Source organism: Anser anser (genome assembly GCF_964211835.1).
Source record: "Anser anser genome assembly, chromosome: 14".
In the NCBI taxonomy this organism is placed as follows: Eukaryota; Metazoa; Chordata; class Aves; order Anseriformes; family Anatidae; genus Anser; species Anser anser.
The window spans coordinates 14,915,485-14,940,006 of record NC_139735.1 but is presented as its reverse complement, the minus strand read 5'-3'; the positions used below and the strand labels follow the sequence as shown (position 1 = coordinate 14,940,006).

Here is a 24,522-nt window from a genome sequence, read left to right as displayed (position 1 = left end):
GGCTTTTTATGTATGGCAAACATTAAACCACAAACTCTTCACAAAAAGTTTATAATATGGTACACACAAAATACATCCATATTATGAAGCAGACTGGCACTAGTATAGTTCATGCACATTTAGGTCATTATGATTATTTCTACTCTATTTTGCACTATATTTCTGTGCTAAAAGGCAAAGTACCTCAAAGTCTTGGTTTTTTAATTGTAAGACAAATTATCAGCACCATACTAGGTTCTGCCCAAACAGGATATTTAGGTGGTGAATTAAGATGTGAAAACACAGAAGATGGGAAAGGGAAAAATAAGCTCAAAGACTGAGGATACCCCCTCAGAAAACTTCGAGTGAAGGGAAAACTGTGAGCAGTTGCAGCTTAAGAACTTGATTATGTGAGTTGGCAAGAATTTACTTTGTAAATCAAAGGAGAAGCTAGAGCAATATAGTTCTAGAGAAAAGATGTGACAGTGAAAGGGCCTTGACCCAAATTTTCTACTTGGAATAATACCCCTACTGTTCTGTTTATGCTGGCAGACCAGAATACAATGTAGGTGTCTGTGTTCTGCCTAGCTATGTGTTTTGTGTGTGTGTGTGGACCATTCTTTTTAGAATTCCTTTTTAAGCAAAATCTTAAACTGTTTTTATCAAGTATCAGGCAGTTCTGTAGAGATAAATGTACCCATGAGAGTAAAGCATTAGCAAAGAATATGTTTAGTTTTTTGTGGGTAGTGGGGGGCAGTGTGCTGAGGAAATCTCATTTCCCAGAATAAGACTAAGCCACAGAAGAGGCCAAAAGCAAAGTACGATAGCCTGTTCAGACCAACATAAGCTGAAATTGTGGTGGATAGGCAGGGCAGTTCCATGAGCATGTAGAGGTTGTTTATAGAGAGTGGTGGTAGCCTGGAAGAACAGTGTTGAGCAAAATGAGGCTTCTTGAACTTGAAGTGATTTAATGACACTCAGCATTTCACAGATCAGACCCTTAATTCAACTGGCAAAATTAGCTGAACTAGTGCTAGTGAGGATTAGATCAAACTGTTTCCTAGTCCACTGGACACAAATTCATCCAAAAGTGTGCGATGATGAGGCAGAGAAACACAGCACCCTTAGAAATGCAGTACCTTCCAGTGGCACAGTTACTATAGTAGTTCAAACTGTGCTGTCTGTCTGATCACATGAAATAAGAAAGAAATCAGGGGAAACAGCAAGACACAGCACTGTGTACAAACTATTTTATTTCCTTGATCACATCAGTGTTAAGGAGTAATGTTGGATGGATGGAGAGAAGGGTTTAGGTTTTCCCAAAGATGTTTTTTAATCATTGAAAACCATAATTATAACAAAGGATTTCAATCTAGCCAGTCAAGTTGTTGTTTTAATGAAGCAGTGTACTACCCTTCTTAGCAGGTAAGTAATACTCCCTTTCAGAAGTCTGTTGAAAGCTCATCTTTTGCATTGCCTACCTCATTAAGAATCTAAGAATCTGAATTTAGCCCTTCCAAATTTTTTTTTTTTTTAGTGATGAGACCTACATCCATTTCACCTGGTATTTTGTTTCTGGCAGTGGCTTGTAAAAGATTCCTAGGAACAGTATAACAACAGAGCTGGGAGTTAAGTAACACTGATTGCTATGTTCTCCCAGTCTCCAGTGACTGATGACATTTAGTAGTCCTCCTCTGATTTTTGTCTTTGATGCATCTAATTGCTGATATAAAATTCAGGCATTCACAGCATATTGTAGAAATGATTTACACAGCTTATTTCTTATTTTGAATATACACCATGATTTTGTTCAGTGTTGTGCGCTTCTTGCATGAAAAATAGCAAACAATAGATTTCTGTTGTTTCTGTGGTACTTGAAATTTTATAGGTTCTACCATAACCCTGCATAGTCATATTGTGTCCCCTGACTGAAGAAATCGAGTATTAGCCACAGTCCATTAAATGCAATCATGTAATCATTTTTGTCACGTTTGTTTGCTTTTCTTCTTTCTCTGTCTCTCTGGTATTTCTTTATCCTTTTGATGAGAGGCTAGAACAGCAGACAGTATCCAACACAAGGATGCAACTTTCCTTTGACAGTAAAGTACAGATACCCTGTGTTCTTTAAACATTTGCTAATAATTCAAATTAATTGTTTTTTGCTTTTTTTTTTTTCTGATGCCACTAAACAGTTATTTGGTGTTTTTGTTTTTGTGGACACGCTTTTTACAACTGTTAAATCTTTTTCCTGATTGGTAATAGCTAGTTGATAGTCAGTGACTGTGCTTGAGTAGGATTGTTTTTCCCTTGTGTTCAGGACTTGCAGGCTGCAGTATATTTGTCCCCACAGTGTTTGCAACAAAAATATTTCAACTTAAAACTAATGATTTTAGCTTTGAAGTAGAAGGGATTGGATGATTAGCTTTTCAATTTGTAAATTGAATGAAACTGTTTATTAAACTTTATAAATTTAGAGTGATACAGTTGATCTTTTTTTTACAAATATATTGTGCTGGAAAGTTAGACAAAGAAATCTGCTGTACAAATGTCATTTAATCTTGCTGCTTTAATAATAAGTACAAGTAGAGGCTGCTTTTCAAGCTAGAGGCATCACATTTACACTCTTCCACTTGGAGAATATACTGTGTATTAACTCAGTTTTGAATGTGGTTTTATAAGCCACCTGAGGAGGAAGATGGACAGAGGTGTCATCTTCATCTCCAGCCACCAATGAGAAAACTAAAAAGTTTTATTTTAATTGGGGAAATGCAGTGGCAGCTCCTAACTGATGAGTGCAGGAACTCTTTCAGCTGTCAAACCTATGAGGAGGGTGCAATAACATCTTGTAAATGAGCTGATCTGTCACACAGAAGGTAAAATTGTGTCTGAAAACACTATGTTTTTTCAAGAATATAATGTTTTATGTAGCAGAGGAAAGAAAAGATGTCTGAATTTTTCAGGGAAGATCAATAAACTTTTTGACAGCTATGCTCAAAATTGCTGATGCATAAGTAACATGTCACATACAGAACAAACCTGTTGTGTTCATTTATGTGTGAACCTGGATTCTTTTAGTGTCTTAAAAGTGTTTTCATCAATTGGAATTCCACACAAGATTAGAGTAGAATTCCAAAGAATATATTTATTGATCTATGTCTTTTTTTTCTTCAGGGTGTTCTTGAGAGCCATCAACAAATTTGCAGAGACAATGAACCAAAAATTTCTGGAGAATATGAATTTTGAAGTCCAAGTAAGTATTAAGGTTTTTGGCTGAGCAGAAGTAGCACATGTATTCTAGTCTGTCAGAGCCCTTGTGATATTTTGTTGATAGCAAAAATACTACTGATTTGAGTTCTGCGGGATCAGACTATCTTTGATATGATGTGAAAATCTGACTTCTGTTGTTCATAATAAGGGACAAAAGTGAGGATTTTTGCACTGTGATTCACTTAAAATAGGCAAGCAGACAACCCCTTTTCTTTTCTTTTTCTTTTTTTTTTTTGTAATGCATATAACCTTTATAGTATCACATATATGTACATAGGGTAGAATGAGTTTAAATTTGTTTGATGCCTAGATTATTTACCATTTATAATTTATTTTTAATTTTTATCTTCCCTGATATTTCTTTCTTTGTTTTTCTTCTTCATTTTTTACTTGCTTGTTTTTTGAGCATTTTTCTTTCAAAAATAATTTAAATATGGGCTTTTGTTAGTGTGCTTACTGTCATTCTTTTGAACTTTTCCATGCATTTTATCATGACAAAAACAAATAAAATGTATTTGGTAGCTATACTTATGTGCACCAGAACCATGCTAGCTACTGTAAAGATTGCGTACCTGTAAAAATTTTACCAAGGCACTCAATACCTGTTTAAAATTTTAAAGCAACAGTCTAAACTTGGAACTTTTATTTAAGATAAGCTTCCTGTGGTGTTTCTGCACATTCCAGAATGTTATCAAACATAACCAAGGACATAGGAGTTAAACACTGAACCTTGTAGCTCAAGGGAATGTATTAATGCTTGTGCTTTTACTCATGACTTGTCAAATACCTGAAGGCTTTGAGTAACCTAAACAACATTATAGTAAATGAATAATGCCATTAAAGAATTGTAGTTTTCACAAAAGACTTAAAAGTGGAAATCAGGCAGATATTTATTTTTTCTTCATGAATAAAAGTTCTGAAGACCTTTTATAACAGTACCCTAAATGCACCTTTAAAAAAGCTGCTATTGGACTAAAAATGCCAGAACAATGCAAAATATATTGTCTAATCTTTTCTTAATTAAAAATCTAAGTTTGGACACCCACTGTTTTCTGTACTTATTCAGATCATAGCTCAAAAATTTAATGTCCTAAATATTTTTGTTGTTTTTCATGTTTACATGATTTGAAAAAAAATCCATACATAGATAAAATAAGAGTTTTGCAACTACTCAGACTGTCTAGACTTGAGTACAGAAAAGCACTTAAAATATATATATATTTGAATTGAGAAACTTGAGCGATCCTTTAGTGGATCTTCTTCGTTTTCTGAGCATCAATTTTATCTTGAGCTATAGTTCAAGAAAAATTTTAATTACTAGGAAATGAGCAAATGACAACAAAAAAAGATATCATTTGTTTAATGACTTGTCCATAAGCAAGCATGAGCAGTGATTAATTCCAGGTAAATGGGTTCCTTCCATTGTTTATTAAATAGTTTCCTTTACAGTTTCCCTCTAAGGCTGTTACTATTTTTAGATTTAATATTTGGCGTTCCACTGTTGTTTTTAAGTATTTTCAGTTAAAAACAAACAAGCAGTCCTTCTTTGTGTAGCTGTTGTGGTATGTGTATATTTTTATTTTACCTGTTAAGGTATCAAGAGTCTAGTATAAAGTAGCTTTTGTTTTAGCTGCTGTTTTGCAAAAGAAAATTCTAAATCAAGCTTAATTTCATTTTTATTTAACCATTACCTCATTGATGGGCTTTCTGGATACAGAATAGTGATGAGAAAATCAAGTCAAACTTTGAGATGCCTTTCCTGCATAGGAGAGCAAGTCTTTGGGATGTCTTTAAGGTGTCTGTATTCAAAAGAAATTTAGGGTTTTTAAAGAAGTATTTACTTTAATGAAAATAAAAAATACATTTCATAGGGAATGTATTTATTGCCAAAAATCGTACAAGTCTGCAGATAGAAACAAATGCCAGCATATCACTTTTTAGTATTCAGTTCAAACTCTTGCATTGTAAATATTACAATGCAACGAAAGTATCAGTAGACAAAAATTGGCAGTTGATGGAAGCTTGGTATCAGAAAGATAGGTTCAAAACTTCTAACCAGTTTGGAATTTCTCTATATAGAACAATATATATTATATACTATAATACATATTGAGCAATATATAATATATACAATAGCAATAGTGTATGTCAGCGTGGTGAAAATGCTGGAGTTGCCTACTGGCAAAGTTGAAAGATTATGTTAAATTATGTTACAAAGAATAAATTCTTTGTAAATGAGCAAATGGTTTATACTGTTTGTAGGATCATGTTTTCGTATGCACAGAATCTAGTTATTAACAATTATAGAAAAATCTTAATTAAAAATAATTAAAAGAAAGCCTTTTAAAGCACAGTGAAGTAGGTCTGAGTATTTTTCACTTGGCAGAGTGGTTACATGACTGCGTAGCAGACAACCCGGCCAAACAAAACAAGTAGACTGTGAAGCAATTGAGCAAATAAAAAATGATACATCTAGATCAAAAGCAATGCAGAATTTTTTGCTAGTCTGTTGAAGGTTGTTAAATGGAGGATAAAAGGTTCCTGGCCTTTTTCCTGCTTCCAAAGCAGAATTGCTTTTTTACTCACAATGTGATTCAGGCAGAAAGTGAAGAAGAGGTGTCATTTAGGACCTGTAAAAGGATGTGGCTGCAATCTTTAAAACTGTTCACAAGCTTAAAGCCCTAGGGCTTTAATACCAGAGCTGCGCAGCACAGCAGTGATGTGCCATTCCACATAAATTTTCTGCCTTAGCCTGTAATGAGCTGGGTACATGGAGTCCATTTATGCGAAAAGCCCTTTTTAAAATTCCAGTGCTTGGTTATCTACAATAGGTCTGAATATTGTGACTGTCACTGGCAGCGGTCAGCCAGGAGGTGCCAGAGCTGTTGTTTGGTTTGAGAATGAATCATTATAAAAGATTCTTACAAGTAACTTAAAAGAGGTTGCATGATGTCTGAATTTATATGCCTGCAGGGCAAGTAAGTGGTGGTGGTGTTGTTGTTGTTGTTGTTGGGTTTTTTTTTTGGGGGGGGGGGGGGGGTGTTGTTTTTTGAGTGTTTCATGCAGGCTTTATATTCTGGATGTATTCAGATCTGCTTCAGGCACTCTTGGAAAACAAATCAGATTTAGAAATTGCATGCAACAGGTGTTGTTCAATGTAATAATCAACGTAACCTAGAATAATAAAGACAGGAATAACTAAGAGACATTTGGTACAGAATATTTACAGTTGTGTTGAAATAGAAAATTGGGAGTTGCAGAGCAAACAATTTTATAGGGGAGAAGAGAGTGCATTGCTATTGTATTTGACCGAAAATAGACCATGAAGCAAAGATGGAAGAAGGCTTGCAGTTGTCATGGTACTCTAAGTTCATAAATGCATACAGTATAAACAGGGTAGGAATCATGCATCATACATTAATGTGCATTATTCAGTATTGAAATTAAACTGGAAAATATAGACTTAATGCATGCAAATCTGAAGTTTAATAGGAGTTGCTGGAATAGGTAAAAACCTTCCATATTTAGCAGTTTATATCCTCTTCATGTCTCTGTATTTCAAATACATTGTTGGATTTAAGTTAGACACAAAGAATCGTAGAATATTCTGAGTTGGAAGGGCCTAACAATTATCATCAAGTCCAGCTCTTGGCTTGATACAGGACTACCTAAAAATGAAGCCATATGTCTGAGAGCATTGTCCAAATCCTTCTCGAAATCTGGCAGGCTTGGTGCCATGACTGTGAGTATTGAATCAGACTATCCTGCAAGTCTGTGAAATGTTTCTCACTTAAAGATCCTAAAAAAAATTGACTCATCAGACATCTGCCTGAAGGGATTTCGCTGATTTTACTTTGGAAATAATCTGTATTAAGTGACCTGTCAGATTTCCTTCCAAATGTGTTCTGTGTTTACAATGAGAATAAATTCAATGAAGGGTAAACCATGTCATTGAAGGTTTTCAAGTACAGAAAGTGTAATAGTTTAAGCTATTTATTCAGGATGAATATAGTAAGGAGATGTATTGATGGCACACAAGGAAAGTTCAAAAAAAAAAAAAAAATGTAAATTAGGAAAGCAAGTCTAAGTTTAGACTTTCTTCGTAAGACTGTGATGGTATATTTTAATGGTGTTCAGTGTCTTTGATTTCTTTGTTGTGTTTTGTGTTAATAAGAAGTCTTATCTGTGAGTTTATAAATTGCTTATATTTTCTCTTTTCCCTCTTCACTTTCTGCATGTGCTCTCAGTATTGCAGTTTTGATTTTTATTACACAGTCATTGAAGCACTTTTTTAAAAGTGTGGATAAGCATTTAGAAACTTTAAAATTTAGTCAGATTTTGTAAATGTCTGGCCAGTTTGGTGAAAAGAAATTATGGTACTGAAGAAGTAAAATGCTTAACAATTTTTGAGAGGGAGAGAGAACTGCAAATCACCTAAGAAATCACATATGAAAAACAGCTGGTAGTTTTATTAACAAGTGTCTATTTTCTTTGGAAATAATAGATACAATATGGAAAGCAGACCAATGCTTGAAAGACCTTTCGAAATTCTTTTATGTGACTCCAGGCAAGTTGGTTGTGCAGACCTGCCTTTTCTTCTATGTATTTACTAAACATGCTGCCACAAAGAGGAGTGCCATGAAGATTGGGCATGATTTCTTTAGGAGTTACTTGTAAATTAGGCTGAATCATAAATAAAATTAGTATAAGTATCTATTCTTTCTGTGCTTTATTATTTTAGAATGCATATTTCAGTGAATTAGAGGATTGTATGATTTATGTAAATATTCATTTTAACCTGTGTAATCACTCTTTGGTAATGTACTGCATACTAATATTCTTCAATGCAAAGCCATTGGCTGCATGCCGATGGGGAATTAGCCTACAAAGGAAATTGATTTGTTATGTAAAGCTAATAAAGTCATTGTCAGAGTCCAATACTCTGTAACCAGGTTCCTTTAGATGCTCCACACATGGGGGTTGTAATATTGAATATCAAATTTACTTAGATGAAGATAGCTGATACTACATGAGGTTTCTGACTTAGCAGAGTCTTACTGAAAACACAATAAAAGTGTAAATTAGACTTTGTAAAATTTAACAATTGCAATAGACTGTTCAATTACAATACCGATGTGATTCCTGTTACCAATTTCTATAATATGCTCACAGTCATGAAGCTGCTTGTCCCCCATCTCTGGGAAGGAATAAGGTGGTTGAAGAAAGCTCAAAACTGCTTCTATTTTCAAAATTATTTTGTTAATTGCTTAGTTTTTATATTCTATGTTGAGCTGAGCCACATACGCATTCCCTCCATGCTGGTCTGGCTATCTCAGAGACATTCAATCTCTTGTCAGAGACATTCACTCTTGTAATTAACTTGGGGTGAAACATTTATACCACCAGTTCATCCAGTCAACTGGGATACAGTCAGTTGACCCACTCATCTGACAGAGTTTTTTATCTCAAAGGCCACGTTCTGGTCCCCTTTGTGGTGAGATAGCCACATTGTTCTATACTGTCCCAGTCAGACGGTGCATCTCAGTATGAATTGTAGTGAGTAACTGCTGACTAATTATAGGAAAGGGTCACTTCTTAGCTCTAGCTTGGTCTCCGAGGGCTCTGTCCCCAGGCCAACAGCTCATCACTGGAGCTCATGTTGACAAGCAGCAAAGTTTGAGCATTCATACTCAGCAAGAGAGCTCTGATCCTTGTTTTGTGTCACTGTCCTACTTTACTTCAGCCCCACCACATGCTAGATAACTTGATATTCAAATGCAAAACATCTTGGAATGTTATTGTGGGCTTAAGAGAAATCAAAACTTGTATCATAGATAAACATTTTGCATTTTTCATCTGTCCATATGTGCCACTTTTTATTAATCAGAGATTACTTTGCCCCGCTGGGTTTTCGTGTTAGTTTTGGTTTTAAAAGTTTGCAAGTTATACTGTTGTAATTCAGAACACTGCATTTTTTTCAGTCATCAGAGTATTCTGTGGAAGAAATTAAATGTGTTTTATAAGTAAGGATATTGTGTCTTTAGGGTGTGTTTCTAACCAAGGTAGCATTGAACTTGGAATTATTATGTGAATAAATACAGTGATAAGGCATCATTTTTCTCGCCATAAACAGGAGTGATTGGAGAAATGTTCATTTTACAGGTGTAATTAACACATGCAAACTGTATTCTCTATATATTGATAAATACAGCTGACAGACTCTAAATTGATCAAATTAGTCTTTAATAACCTTTGATAAGGGGATATAGAGGCTTTTGAGAGCATAAATAACATTTTTCCTGGGGAAAATGTTCTGAATTAGCATATACTATTAGTGTACTGTCAAACATTAGATGTGAACATAATGTAAATGTTTTTATTAACAGACAAAAATCTACAGCTTTACCTAGTGCTAATATTCAAATGTAATTTTTAATAAGGCTTTGATTGGTTTGGATGAATTCAGACCATCTTTGAATTGTATAAATGTCTCCAATCAAATGCCATTTGAATCTGCTCATCTATACCAACTCTCCTGAACTGCAAATACGTACAGACAGAAACAGCTTCCCTAAAGACTTTTGGATAAACAAGTCTGTTAAGTAGAGCTTTAGGTGGGCTTCCAAGGAATAAATGTAACACATGATCTTTTTGATGTTACAGGGAGGATATTTTCAAGTTTCATTTATTTTAGGAAAGATCTGTGGTTTTGTGTGTTGGTATCTACTTTATATGGTTACTTGTGCACAGGGGTTTTTCCAGGCAATAAAGGATAAAGGTCACATAAGTTTTTGATGAAACATTAGATTCCTAGAGTATTTAATGTGGATTCCCAACATAGGATTGTATCTCACCATGTAAAATCGGTTAAAAGCTCTGTAGTTATGTTTTGTTTTTTTTCCATCCTTCAAATTGCTTGATTGCATTTACTGTTTTCTTTCTACTTTCTCACTAATACCTATTACACATATTTTTAGATGTAAATATCTTTTTACATCTATGTAAATGAAGTATTTAGATGAAGTATCTAAAACTATCGTTGACTATTTAGAAGCTTCTTAAAGTATTATTTACTTCCTTGAATTTGTGTTTCCTACTGCGGTTTCTTTTTTTCCTCCCATCTCTAGCATATGAGAGAAGTATTTCATTTTGATTGCCTGGAGAACAAGTAATCTGCCTTCAGAAATGAAAGGCTCCGCAGTGGAAATATAAGGCTTACTTTCTCAGTACATGACTCAGTACTAACAGTAGTTATTCAGGGCAGTATTTTGTCCTTGTTTCGTGTACACAGCTCTTAACAAAATATACTGGAATTTCACACATATTATTGTTGAATTAGAACTCACAGAGAAGAAAGTAGATACTTTCTGAAGTAGGTGTCAAACAAAGTGTAATTACATTAGGTGCCTTTAGGTCCAAGTTGTTAAGATTCACTTGCTTGTAATGTATTCCACTTCTGCTGTGGTTCATGGTTTAATGTTGTTAGCTAATGAATCTCATATAAATGTATTTTAGCAATATTTATTCAGCTGCTGTACTATCAAGAGCAAATGTGTAGTAGTGGTTATTAAAATTCAACTTTCTTGCATTTCTGCTAATTGCATAATACTAATGATGTACAACTTTGCATAATATAAAAATCTCAAATTGTTTGCATCATTTGGTTTCATAAATTATTCAGTATTATGCGTAGTTTAGTATTGCTTGGCTTTGCTCAAAACCATTATAATTTCCTTATATTTAATTTACAGCTGTGGAACAACTATTTTCATTTGGCTGTGGCTTTTATTACCCAAGATTCACTACAACTAGAAAACTTTTCTCATGCAAAATACAACAAAATCCAGAACAAGTAAGCAAAAATATGTACTTCATCATATGTCTTTAATTTTTTAATAAAATGATGATAAAGATTAGGGTAAAGATATTTTACTTTTTTCTTTCTAGGTACGGAGATATGAGACGTTTAATTGGCTTTGCTATCCGTGATATGTGGTACAAACTTGGTGAGTAGGCAAATGAACTTAATTACAACCGAATGCATAGCATATTGCATGTTTTGCTGAAAAATATCTGATGTGAAATGCTTTTGTAAATATTTGTGGAATTTGACACTGTAAGATGTTTTCACTCTTGTGACTAAGCTTGGTACTGACACGAGATACTGTCTGAGTATCGTCTATTATTTATTACCACAAGAACTCCCAAACTTCTCTCAAACTTCAAAGATGGCTGAACTTTATTTTGCTGAAATTGAGAACCAGATAAATTTTCCCAGAGTAGGTTGCTCCTGATTCATCTTAAGTGTGTGTATCTTAAAGGTAGTCATGACAAAAGTCTTTTTTGGTTGCTGAATATACAGTAAGTTCTTTGAAATTAAAATGTCAAGCAATTAGAGCTCTTGTTACATTTTGTCAAAGGGTCACCTTCATGAATACAAGGCAAGATTTAAAGTGGTTGGCTGGATGCAAAGGGGGAAGGAATAGGCAAGATTTGAAGTGGTTGGCTGGAGGTGAAAGGGAAGGCATGATTTATCCTGAACGATGTACCATAAGCAGAATATGAAGGATGTTAAGATCTGCGTTACTTAATTTATAGATCTTAAGGACCCACTAAGCAGATAACTGTGTAGAGGTGAACCAGGTTTTTACCTGGTAATCTTTCTGTATGCACATTGACTGAGGGCTCATCCATTTCAGTTTTTAGGCAAATAATAATAATAATAATAATTCTGATTTCCATTAAACAGGAAATTCTCTTTTGACAAGAGGATAGACTGACGAAGTATCCAGTTTATGATTTCCACCAAGTGGGCAATAACACAACAGTTGAAGATATTATGTAGGAAGTTGAAGATGCTGTTTCTGACTGATTTTTAGGATGAACTTGAACCTTATCTTTTCTCAGGCAGGCAGGGGAGATTTAACTTCCTGTTTTCTTGCAATAAATTTTTTTATTGATTGAACGAGAACAGCAGTGCTAACAAGAAATATTCAAGATGCATTGAGGAAAAAATCTTTTGAAGACACTATTTTAGAGAGTAAAAAATTGTTCTGAAATTTATACCAGAATGGAATGTCCAGTCTAACAGTGTCAGTGCTACCATGGATAGGCAGCTCTTCAGGTTGGAGCATGTATACAGCTAATTTCCTAAAGAAATCAGCATATGGAATTCATGTGGGCAGTGCATTGTATGTTTTCCTTTTCCATATAATTTATTATTTTATTCATAAATACAGTATTGGGCAGTACACATACCTGTCTGCCTGATATACCATATTTGTTGCAAAGAAATGTTACTTCAAAACAAGGGGATATTAAAAAAAAAAAAAAAAACAGGCTTTTTCTATAGCTTTAATAAAAAGGAGTCTGCATTCTGAAAAGCAGTACAATGTCTTGAGTATAAACCATGCTGGAGGTTTACAGCAAGATTGATACAGAAAAGTGCATGAAGAATCTCATGCTGTAACGTCTATTATAGTTTCCTTTTAAATTATAAATTGCCTTGTTCTTTGAGGCAGATTATCTTCCTTTGTCCATTTAAGTCATTGTGATGTTTGAGATGTTACTCTTGATCTCTGAAAAGGAAATAACAGTTGCTGATGGCAGCATAGTCTTTCAAAAGATTTTTTTTTTTTCCCCCTGTCCAGACAGTCATGTGCTAAGGTCTTTTCTTGTTTTTAAGATGAGTCTTGGTCAGGCAATGGATATTGCTATCATTTAGCTTAAGATTTCTGCTTTTTTTTTTTTACTCATATAAGAGGATTTTGTTGGAGAATATTTTTACAGGTGAAGGAATAACTACATAATACATGTGTATGTAATTTTTGAAAACCACAGAAATTCATGTAAAGTATTAGACATGAATAAGTTGTCATAAGATTATTTTCCGTCTTATTGACATTATTGATTGTACTAGGATTAGTAATAGTTTTTATCAATGTGACTGGAAGAAAAAATGATGTTGCATAAAACAATTGACGTCATTGTTCAGTTATGCCTAAAGTTACAACATTATGGCACCCACGTGAGGGAAGAATTAGATTACTTTTATTTATGGAATAACTCCAGTCATATCTGTTTGTGAGAATATTTTAATTTCCTTATAAGCTTCAGGCACACATTCTGAGACAGGTCATTGGATTTTGATGGTGGTCTAATCCCCATGTCTTTTTTTTTTTTTTTAACACTATGTGGCATCCCATTTGAAGCTCTCTAGCTGAGAGAATTTGAAGGATTCCTAGATTTTTTTTTCTTTTCACTCAAAGAATTTAAAAGAGGATGTTTCCCGGTGAAAAACCAAAATGTTCATACAAAATCTCAACTCAGCTGGTATATGTTTATATTTCTGGCATTGAATTCTGGCATCTTGGAATGAGAGTATATTTATTAACTTTTTTTAGCTTTTGAAAAGGGGTAGAGATGAAGCTCTAAGGCTGTTATTACCATAGGCAGTTAAAAAAACTGCTTTAAATGATTGCATGCCCTTAAATGTTTTTTTCGTAAACATTTTTTTCCTCTCCTCTCAAATATCTAATGTGTCATTCTATTTTAGGCCAGAATAAAATCTGCTTTATTCCGGGGATGGTTGGACCCATCCTGGAAATGACACTTATTCCAGAGGTTGAACTACGAAAAGCCACGATCCCAATTTTCTTTGACATGATGCTGTGTGAATATCAAAGGACAGGAGAATTCAAAAAGGTAATTACAAATATAATATGAATTTTTTTTTAAAATGTCATGTAGCCAGTTTAAATCTGGCAAATATTTATTGTGTGGGTTTCTCTGTTTAGAGAAAGTAAAATTCAAAATATTGAGAACAAAAGGCAGAGCTCTTGCACAAGCCAGTTTAGGCTTTCCAAAATGGATTAGTTAGAATTGAGAAAAATGTCTTTCATAATGACAGCAATAATGCACTGGACAAGAGCCCAGAGAGTTTAGAGAATCTTCATCAGAAATTTCAAAATTTTACTGAACAACGTCTTGAGTGGCAAGACATTACATTGAAGTCAGTCCTCAGTTAAATAATAGGTAGAATTAAATGATTTCCAGGGGTCCCTTCTCATTTAAATTTTTCGTGATTCCTGTTCGTAACATAGATCTTTACACAACAAAATTTTAAATTTTTAATAAGGAGTGTCTGACAGAAGTTACAGTGAGTAGTTTTAAATGAATTGCATATTATTGGATTTTCAAATAAACTTTTTAAAATATGTACTTCGTGAAAAATAACCCCTTTGAAGAACTGACATTCCAAAAATGTTTTCTACAGGAATTTTAGAAAAAAAAAAAAAGTATTTTAAAATCACAAATATTGCATATTTTTGACAGAAAAGAAATAGGATGGTGGAATAGGGCACTTGGGAGTGTGGTCTAGATCTCTTTCCACTGCTTAATATGTGAATTTGGACAGTTAGCATCTGTCAGTTTCTCTCCTAGCTGACTTTTCCATTCTCTGCAGACTCTTTGGGCATGGATTTCTTTTTTTCTCAGTTTGCACACTGCCTTTCACAGTAAATTTTAACTTGGAGCTTCAGGCTCTGTAGTTGCACAAATAATGAATTCAGAACAATCCCTGTAACAGTAAGTGACAAACAGGAAGTCATAATTTTGGACATTTGTAGGAAAGTAGATATAAATATGTCACTTATACCCAGCTAATGTTTAATACTCTAAATCATGCGGGGCATTTCTGTGTCAGTTAAGTGTGGAACAAACCAGCAGATGGAATTGCGTTTTGGTCTGTATTCCAGAGTGCAAAGCTTTTGATTCAGGGCCAAGATTAAAAACCAGTTTGCATTTCTGCATCTGTTCCATACATGTCCTAATAGTTTTGTATTTGACTTCTCAAAAATATTTTCCTGCTTCTTGCCTTATACTTCATCTCTTGGGAGGGATGTACAGAAAATTACAATCTGTACAGACCAAAAATCGTGGAAACTTATCAGTCAAACTGATTAGCAAGAACAATAGTTTAAGAGCCTGGCAGATGCTAGATACTTAAATCACTCCTAATGCTAATATAAATAAGTTTCAAGTGATAATTCTTCAGTGCTGAGGAACAGGAACATTCATTTTATTAGTGTAAGAATAGTTTTATCAGATGACACTAAAATGATTTCATAATTTAACTGTGGAGTGTCATTGGATTATAATCCGTTTCAGATTTAGTTGGTCAAAATTGTGGTATTTATCCTCTCCACTATATGGATGAGGTAATTAAGATCAATTTCTCTAAAATTTCTTCTGTATGATGAAGTTTCAGTTCAACATTGCCTTCAGTTAAAACATAATTGAGTTGAACTTTTTTTTCTGATGAGAGAGAGGAGGAAAAAAACGCAGAGACACCTTTACTTGTAGTCTATACTGGCAGTGGAACTAGAGCTTGTCTGCTGTCTGCCACATCATTTAATAAATTTTCCCCAAAAGATTGATTTCATTAGTTGTAGTACTGTGCTGAGATGTGTGTGGCAGCACTCCTTTCTGTGTGTATGTGTTAGGTTGGTACTAGCTCAAGAGGCTGTGTCCTGCTTTATGTATTCAGTGTATGTGTGTTTATTAATAAGACTCTTTTCAAAAAGTTCACAACAAATGAGGTAAAGATATAGTTATTTAAACTTATCAGTAGTTTCGTTTATTTTCACTAATGCCAGAAAATAACTAATCCCAGAGAAAGCAAAATTCCGCATCTGGTTATCTCAAGAACGGCATACTACTCTCTCTCTCTCTCCCTCCTTCTCTCTCTTCCTCTCTCTCTCTCTCTCTCTGTTTCTCTCTCTCTCTCTCTTTCATTAAATTAAGCATATATGTAGACGTATGGCATGCCAAGGCATTTTCTTCTCAATCCTTTGTTTCGTAACTTCTGTTCACCCAAATTTATTTAATATATTATTTAAGTTTGTAATTTTACTTTTAAAGATGTAGGGCAGGAGAAATTAATATCTAATTGTAGGCATCCAGGCTCTGTCTGTCATTAGATCAGAGGGCTAGGAGTCTTAGAATGGTGATTTATTCAACTTGCATTAGGTGTCAGTGGATAGAATTAGTCCTTCAGATATATCATCTCCTTTATGTACAAAGGGAAGCTAGTTGCTTATTGGTTGGGCACATGATGTTAGAAGAATTCCATCCTCCAAATTATTTTTACCCATCTTTCCTTGATAGATCAGGTTGTACATCTCGTCAAGACGTCCCAAAGCAAGGCACATCATCAAGCAAACTACTTCTATTCTCTCTAACTGATAATTTGAGGCTAGAAGCTAAAAACAGCTTACTTCAAAAAAAAAAAAAAAAAAGTGTGGGGGGAGACTAGCTCTTTTCAGAGTAAATGAAATTATCATTGAAATAAATGTGGATTCAAGTTATGTTAAGGATTTTAACTTGGCTTAGGAAAGATTTATTCATCTGTGTTTATATTTCTGTTCAAATAAATCATTCTGTTTGTGTTTGGTATTTTCACTTTAATATCTTCCTTGGTTTCTACCAGTTGCTGAAGCCATCTGGGGAAGTATTCTGTAATTACTTTCCTTCCTGACCTTGGTTGAAAAGAGCAAATAATGTTGACCAATGATGTGTACTTGGGCTTAAGTATTTTTTGATAGGTTTAGTGGATAAGTGTTTATTCTTAGTAATATGCCATGTTGAAATCATGTAATTTTCTGAGATAACATCTGTGAAATGTTAGTAAATTAGTGAATGTGTTTTCAACAAGCTTCTCTGACGCGTGCTTTATAATTGCTTTAAATACCCATATTTCTTATTCTCATTTCTTGATATTTTATTACATCCAAGGATTTCAGAGGGATGTGAGATCATTCCACTATCAGAAACCAAGTTTAGATGGCTTGGTGCTTCACACAGATCCATGTAGAAAAAATAGAGGTGTTGTGTAGTTGTCTTTGAAGTGTGTTCAAAGCTGCAGGAATTTCTTTGGTCTACTAGGTAGATAAGCAGGTGGTTTTAAAGCATAGTTAATGTAGTTAATGCCAATTACAATTAGGCACACTACTTAAGTTAGAAGAGAAATATCCCTACCAGGGCTGAATTATGGCACAGGTTCATTAAAATTTTCTGCTATATTTCTGTTAGCTTTTTTATTTATTTTGGTTCAAGAAACAAGCTTGCTTTTCTTTTTTTTCTTTTTTTTTTCTTTTTTTCTTTTTTTTTTTTTTCTCCTTTACCCCAGCTTGTTGAGAAACTGCAGGAAAGATGCTTAGAAAGAGGTTTTTGTTCAGGTCCCGAATCTGTGAAATTATTGCCTCTTAGAGCAGTCATCAATACCCTGCCTGCTGAATAAGTACTAGGAAAGATTTAAAGGTGGATAATTTTTAACCAGTGCTTGGCTTGCACTGTATTTACAGGTTTCTGTATTACCGCAGTAAGTCCACAGACTTGAGCTCTACAAAATGACGGGATTGGATGTTTTGTGTTAATACTGCCTTGTCCTCAAACTGCTGTGTATCTACATTACCCATACTAATAGACAAATAGGCACTAATACATACAAATGAATTTTGAGCCCTTTAAACTACTTTTTCAGCCTGGACCAGCCAAAGTAATTTTCTTTCTGTGCTGTTTTTCTATACCTCTGCTATATTTCAATGATAGCTCTTTATTCTCTAGTATTGGTATGGTATGTACTGTTCCTCCGGCAATCTTTAATTTGGTTTCTAATTACAGAAAAGAGCTACTATTAGAGTAGCAAAACCTCCAAATAACAGAGAGAACAAAGAATTGTTCTGGATCATAGCATACTAGTTCTCCTAGCAAACCAGAATTCTTTATGGCCTCTCAAGAATAAATAAGATTCCCTCTTATTTGATACACCTATTTGAAAATAAATGCAGAAAGAGTACTAATGTAGTAATCCTTTTCTACTTAAATCAGATTAAATCAGAAAATCAGAATATGATACTGCTGTTTCCAGTAAACAATTTTCAATTTTCTCTGAAAAACTTATGATAAGTAATTCTTAAGTCTCTGAGATCTGAAGTCATTAACTATTTTGGGAAGCATTGTCTCCTTTTCAGTATGCCACAGAGATTAAATATTTGCTGCCAACTTTTGTTGAAATATTGGATGGCTATGTGGTGCTCAGTTCTACTGGAGTTAGTCCTATACTGCTATTAACATTTCTCGTATGTGTAGTATGCATGTTTGCATAAATTCACATTCAGCAATGACCTTTTTTGTATGTAAGCATCTCACTGATAAAAAATACACATATATTCTCCGTTTTCCCCTTCCTCTACTTCCTTCATTCAGACTTCCACACTATTTTAACAATTTCATAAAACAGTGCATTTTAAATGATGATGATATTCATATTTTCATGAACATTACTTTTGTACTCAGTCATCTCAAAATATGCTACATGTGGTGCTGAGTTGGCAAAGTTGTCTGTCAGTGGCATTGTATAGCATGTACTACACAGCATGTATCCAAGTTCTTGTGTATCACATCAACTCCTTGTGAAGTGTTCAAATATTTCTATTTAAAGCACGTCTATCAGGTGCTGCATTAGGTACTGTATGCACAATTTTGGATTCACATGTTTACAGCTGTGACTTTGTTGGTTTTCTTTGGTCTGATAAATATGTAGTGGTTGAAATTGCTACTTCCCCCACACTCCCCTTAGCGAAAAAGGAGTGTAGCCTAATTTTCTGCTCTTCATTTTTTGCTTTTTGTGTGATGAATGTAGAAGTCAGGCCACTCAAGACATTCTTTCAAAGCTCCTTGAGAGAAGCAACAACCAGTCTTCTGTCCCCACAGCAGTTTACAGAATCAGGATGACCCAGCAGATCTCAGGCTGGATGCATGGCTTCTTGCTGTCATTTTGATGAATACAGGTTCAGTAATCCTGCTAGTTCTACTGTCTCAGTATGGGATTATATTCATTGCTGTGAGGAGGGGAAACCTGAGAAATTTTTACAGTAAATACATAGTGAGTATGTAATATTTTTTCATTAGTTTAAAAATAAATGTGAATAGAGTGCATTTTCTTATGTTGCCCTCAGGGGCAGTTCTAAGGATGTTCCAGTAGAGATTTTTACATATTATGTAGCTTATAAATCTCTTTCTTTTTTAAAGTGTTATTTTAACATTTGCTTACATCTGGATTTTAAGGGCAAAATCACTTGATTGGATTATTTTCTGGAATAAATGATCTTTGCTATTAGCTGGTCCCATTCAACCGAATCTCAGGACAAAAATGAAGGATACATAATATTATGGAGAAAAAAATGAGAATACTTGGCCATCATGATTGCTAAGCCTTGGGCTTAGCTACTTTGGCAAGAACTGAATGTTTTGATTATGATATATTTAAGTGAGGAAAAATATTTAGCATTGTTGTCATCTGATAGCATCACATGTAAAACACTATAGGATTTCTCTCTACCATGAAAGGTCGCAGTTCTCTTAAGGGATGATCTGGATCCTCATCTGTCAAAGCTCTCAATTACACTGAAATACCGGGACAAAACAGAATTATTTATATGCCCAAAATCTTGTTCTTGAATAATTTTCTGTGTCAGCACAGTAGTGAATTCTCTGACACAATGCTTTTTTATCACTTTATCTACATAGAGCTACAGAGATTGATTTCAATATAGCTCTAATTTTGTAATTTTTTGTTTGTCTGTTTGTTTTTCTGTGCCTCTTGATGGGTTAATGTCTTGTCTAGAACTTTGTGGTAGATCTTTCCCATTTTTCTTGAAAATGCTATGTGAAAGGACACCAAAGGCTTCTTATATCTGAGGCTAAATTTTACTAGAACGCAAAAATTTCTTTAGTACCCAGAGATGTCTTTTTTAGATGTGCTTTCTGCTTCAAATGAGCTCATGGCTTCTCTCAAATGTCTTCTAATCTGTGCTCTTCTGCATCCTTCCCTCACTCTTGTCTTTCCTGTGCTACATCTTTAGAAGAAATTTCGCATCTGAGCTTGTGTGCTTACTCTCAGAGCACTAGCTGTCTTTGTTTTTTTTATCTCTAGGTGACTCATAGGGCAATAGAACAGACAACATAAATGAGCAGTCTTCCTTTCTGCTGCCTTAACACATTTTGTATTTAACAATGCAAAATGTACAATACCTACAAAAAAAATTAGAAACAAAAAATTAATATATTTGCCAGATCTAAGTAATCTATTCATATGATATTCAAAAATTTTAGTTAAAATATGGGACGTGGAATGAGACGTGGTGACTGTGTCAAGAGGACAATCAAAGCCACATCAGAAAAGTTTTTAGGAGTGTTTCAAAGACATTATAAATTTGTAATTCTCTAATTGTGCAATTTCTTTACAAATCTATATCAAGTTGATTTCTCATATACCCGAACATACAATTAGTTGGCTAAGAACAAGGAATGACTTAGCTGCAGGAAGACTTTGAGATTCATCTATTGCACTTCCTTTCAGAGGGCATACCCAAATGAAATGGCAGTGTAGTGAATTGGTATATGCAGACTTTCAGCAGTGCTGAAAGTACAGCCTATGAATCAAGGTGATGAATCTTGGAATGCTTTTATAAATTCTCAGGCTTTAATATAACAAGCCAAAAAGATGTCAAAGAATGAAGAGTCAAAGAAAAGTCAGAAAAGTGGCTTAGAAGCAATGAAGGTATTCAGTGAAGGCTAAGCACAGAACAAGGTCAAACCAACTTAGGTAACAAGAGAGTATAAAAAGTATTCCCTTTGTAGTTAGAGCCAGTTGGAGTTTGGTTAATAGAATTGGTTCTGCCTTGAAGGGGATTTCCTTTGGTGATGTACTTATTATTTGTGCTGGGTTTCCAGCCTGCAGGTGCAAAAATATATCAGTTTCTTTACAGGACAATATTTGAAGCTTGGGAGAAATTATGCAAATGGACTGACTGCCTTTTAGTGTTTTTTATTATCATTATTTTAAACGACTTAAAGCCTGCAACACTTTCATGTTAGTATTCCTTTCTGCTAAGCTTATTGAACTAAATTATCTTCTGCCATGTAGTATTTCTATATTACATCACTTTTAATTAGTCTTCTGTTTTCCACAGTTAACATGTTATTTTAAAACCAGTTCTTTGGAGCACTTCATGTTTTTCTGAATTGTTTTAGATCATTTCTGAAGGACACCAGTAGGCCAATACACCCAGTAATTTGGTCCAAAATGCACAGGTCTACACCAGAGTGTATTAATGGGGGTATATTTTTCTTGAAACCATCTCCCAGTACATTGACAATTGACATCAATTACTTTAAATAAATAAACAAAAAATACCTTGGTATTTTTCATTTTATATATAATAAATAAATAAATAAATCATCTTTTGTATCTCTGTTGCAAGTATGATACATAAATAACTTTTCAATAACATTTTTGAGCATGTACATCCTAATGTTTTAGTAATGTACTTGGAGAGGCAAAAAAACAAACACACAAACTATATGAATTTATTGTAGTTTCCATGGTTTTCATTACCTGGACTTGAATGCAGTCTGCATAAAATATGGTAAAGGCCTGAAAAACTAATTACAAATATCTTCTGAACATGTTCGATTGGATTAACCCTTTCAAAATGATAAGGCAATTTCCTGTGTGTAACATACCACAAGTGCTTTGAAGTGACAAATATTAATTTTATATTCATATTGCAATGACACAATGACATTTTCAAGTCTTTATGTAATTCAAGTGTGATCCTGCAAAGTGCTGGGTTGAAATATAATCTGACATGTACTTCTGTTTATTTAAGAGGTAACAGAGTATTGCTGACCTAGAAATTCTCCAGAGATTTTGCTGGAGTTAATGGCACTGAAGAGGTGCCAAGCCATCAGCACTGACAACTTGAATACATACTTGTAACAACAGTTTTGAGAGTTAGCATTAGTTTCCAAATATTTGATATAGCTACACAAATATATTCTTCTGATACCATTTTGCAATATGTTTCATCTCCAGATACTTGCTCAGTTTTGATTTTTTTTTTTTTCTTTCTTAGTTTGAAAATGAAATCATTTTGAAGTTGGACCATGAGGTGGAAGGAGGACGTGGAGATGAACACTACATGCAGTTGTTTGAGTCAATGTAAGTAGTGGATGACAGCGAATGTCTTCAGGATGTGTTATCGTATTGTTCCTTTTTCTCAAATTGGCGAATTTCTTTATAATGAAGTCAAATCTAAGAAGTTTTTTCATCAAGGGACTAGAAATAGCATACTGTTTCAGTAAACCTGGTTTGAAATGTAGTTTTGCCCATTGAAACTGTTTGCATAATTGTTTTTCAGTATTTTGTGTTCCACCTACGTTATGAAGAAATTATACTTAACTTTATTTTCTCTACCCAACTTCAAAGCAAAGATAATACAAACTTTTTACTTTCCTCATTTTTGATTGTAGCCTTCTTTGTTTTTATGTTATACTAATAAGAAAAGAGCATTTTGAACAGCCTGTCTTCCTTTCTCAATGTCTAGATATTGTAAAGGGATATGATTTAATAAAAATGTTTTGAAGAAGTTCTAAAAGCTGATATAGCACCTCCTCATCGTCTTGGCCCTCTACGTTTTTATTCTCACACATTGTAGCTGTGTCTTCATTAGAGGCAGAGGCATGTGCAATCTGCTGGACAGTGGTGGTACCTTTGTGCCTACCTCTGAGACTTTGTTCCTGGCTTTGTGACTCACAGACTGTAGCAGTGAGAAAAATGTAACTCTTCACACACTTTTTCAAGTACCAATGATCTAACTAGTTATTAAGTTTAAAAAAGCTATAGCACTTTTGCTATATCAGAAACTAGACATAGGCTTTGTAGCATTGACTGTGTGGTTTTGATGCTCTCTCACAGCCTGCTACTTTGTATGTATTGTATTTTTGTGTGGGGGTGTAGCAGTCTTTGCAAACTGCATCCCAGTTCATGTGAAGCATGAAATTCCTGTGTATGCCACAATAGAAAAAATCTGTTTTTAAGGAAAACATGATCATGTAAAGAATACTCTATTATATGAGCAATTAATGTGTAAATGCTATGTAAATCATATTTAATTGTATTCTAATTAGAATCCCCATTTAAATCAAACATCATTTGAGTCAAACACCATTTAAATACTTGTTAGTTTAGCTTCCCTCCTATGATGAGACAGGTAAAGTATAGAGAGGCAGGCTTGAAAGCAGTACTAACACTTTTTAAGCTACAGAAAACTTCATTGAAACTTATATATTAGCAGGGAAAGATGAAGTTTTAAAAATGTCATTTTCACTTCCTATTATGCAATGACTATGTAAACTGAGAGCAATAAACAGTTGTTTCATTTTTGAATGTTTACTGTTTGGCTGCCAGTCTTAGGAGATGTACAGACTAGCTCTTGGTATGACCTAGAAGAGGCCTGAAAGTAGATAGTTTTCTCAGTTGCACTGCCACAAAGGCTGAACTATGCTGCCTGCCTAAACTGTCAGTACAATTCATCATCTCTAACACTGGGGATTCAGTAGACACAGTGGGCATTTATTGCAGTGCTTACGTTTCCTTGCTGCTAGTAAGTTTTCTTCCTAACATCTATACTAAATCTTCCTTGCCTCAGTTTAAACCAGTTATTTCTTGTTTTACCCACAGAATGAATCATTTATTCTGTTTTTCTTCATAGAAGATTTTAAAAGAATGGAAGGTTGCTGTCAAGTTTCCTCTTCTCTTTAGGGTTAACAGCCCCAATATTTTAATTTATCATATGCCATGTTTTCTGCACATTCCTACAATCTTTACAGCAGTTTTGAAATACTACACTACCTTAAAGCTGGAGAAGGTATTCAAACTGAGATGTTAGAAATGCTAAGAGAAAAATATTCCTTCATGTCTCATGTATAAGACACATTTGACAATTAGATCCTTTTTCTGAGCTGTGTAACTTCGTTTGCAATCTTTTCAGTTTACTCTTGCTTTCAATTATTTTTCTAGAGAACTGGTACCTATCTAGATAAACCTCATCTTGCAGCAATGCAGTTGATTAGTCTCATCAGATATACTACATAATATTTGATCTTCCTGGTTTTCCAGGGTACCTTTCTTTCCCTTTGACTTAACTTTTAACAATTTTTCTGGCATTTTTTTTCACTGTACTCTCACTCTACAATACATCAAGACACTTAAAGATTTCCAACTCTAAAGATGCCACTTCATACTATCTTCAGATTTTTTGTTTCATCCTTGAAGTTCTCTAATGATGTATGTAGAGGGATAGTTGAAACAGAGGCTGGTGACCTGTCTGCGGTAGGACCCTGTTATCTCCAGTTATTTTAATTTTCCTT

General features: G+C 34.2%; 1 protein-coding gene across 1 annotated transcript in view; it reads left to right on the top strand.

Annotated features, from left to right (window-relative positions):
• The window catches only part of DOCK2 (dedicator of cytokinesis 2), a 186,942-nt gene that overhangs the window by 129,480 nt on the left and 32,940 nt on the right, over nt 1-24,522 (top strand). The window contains exons 30-34 of the mRNA XM_083798208.1: nt 3,151-3,229; nt 10,998-11,098; nt 11,194-11,252; nt 13,802-13,950; nt 22,227-22,312. Of these exons, the coding sequence (XP_083654334.1) occupies nt 3,151-3,229; nt 10,998-11,098; nt 11,194-11,252; nt 13,802-13,950; nt 22,227-22,312 (474 nt within the window). The remainder of the gene's footprint in view (nt 1-3,150; nt 3,230-10,997; nt 11,099-11,193; nt 11,253-13,801; nt 13,951-22,226; nt 22,313-24,522) is intronic.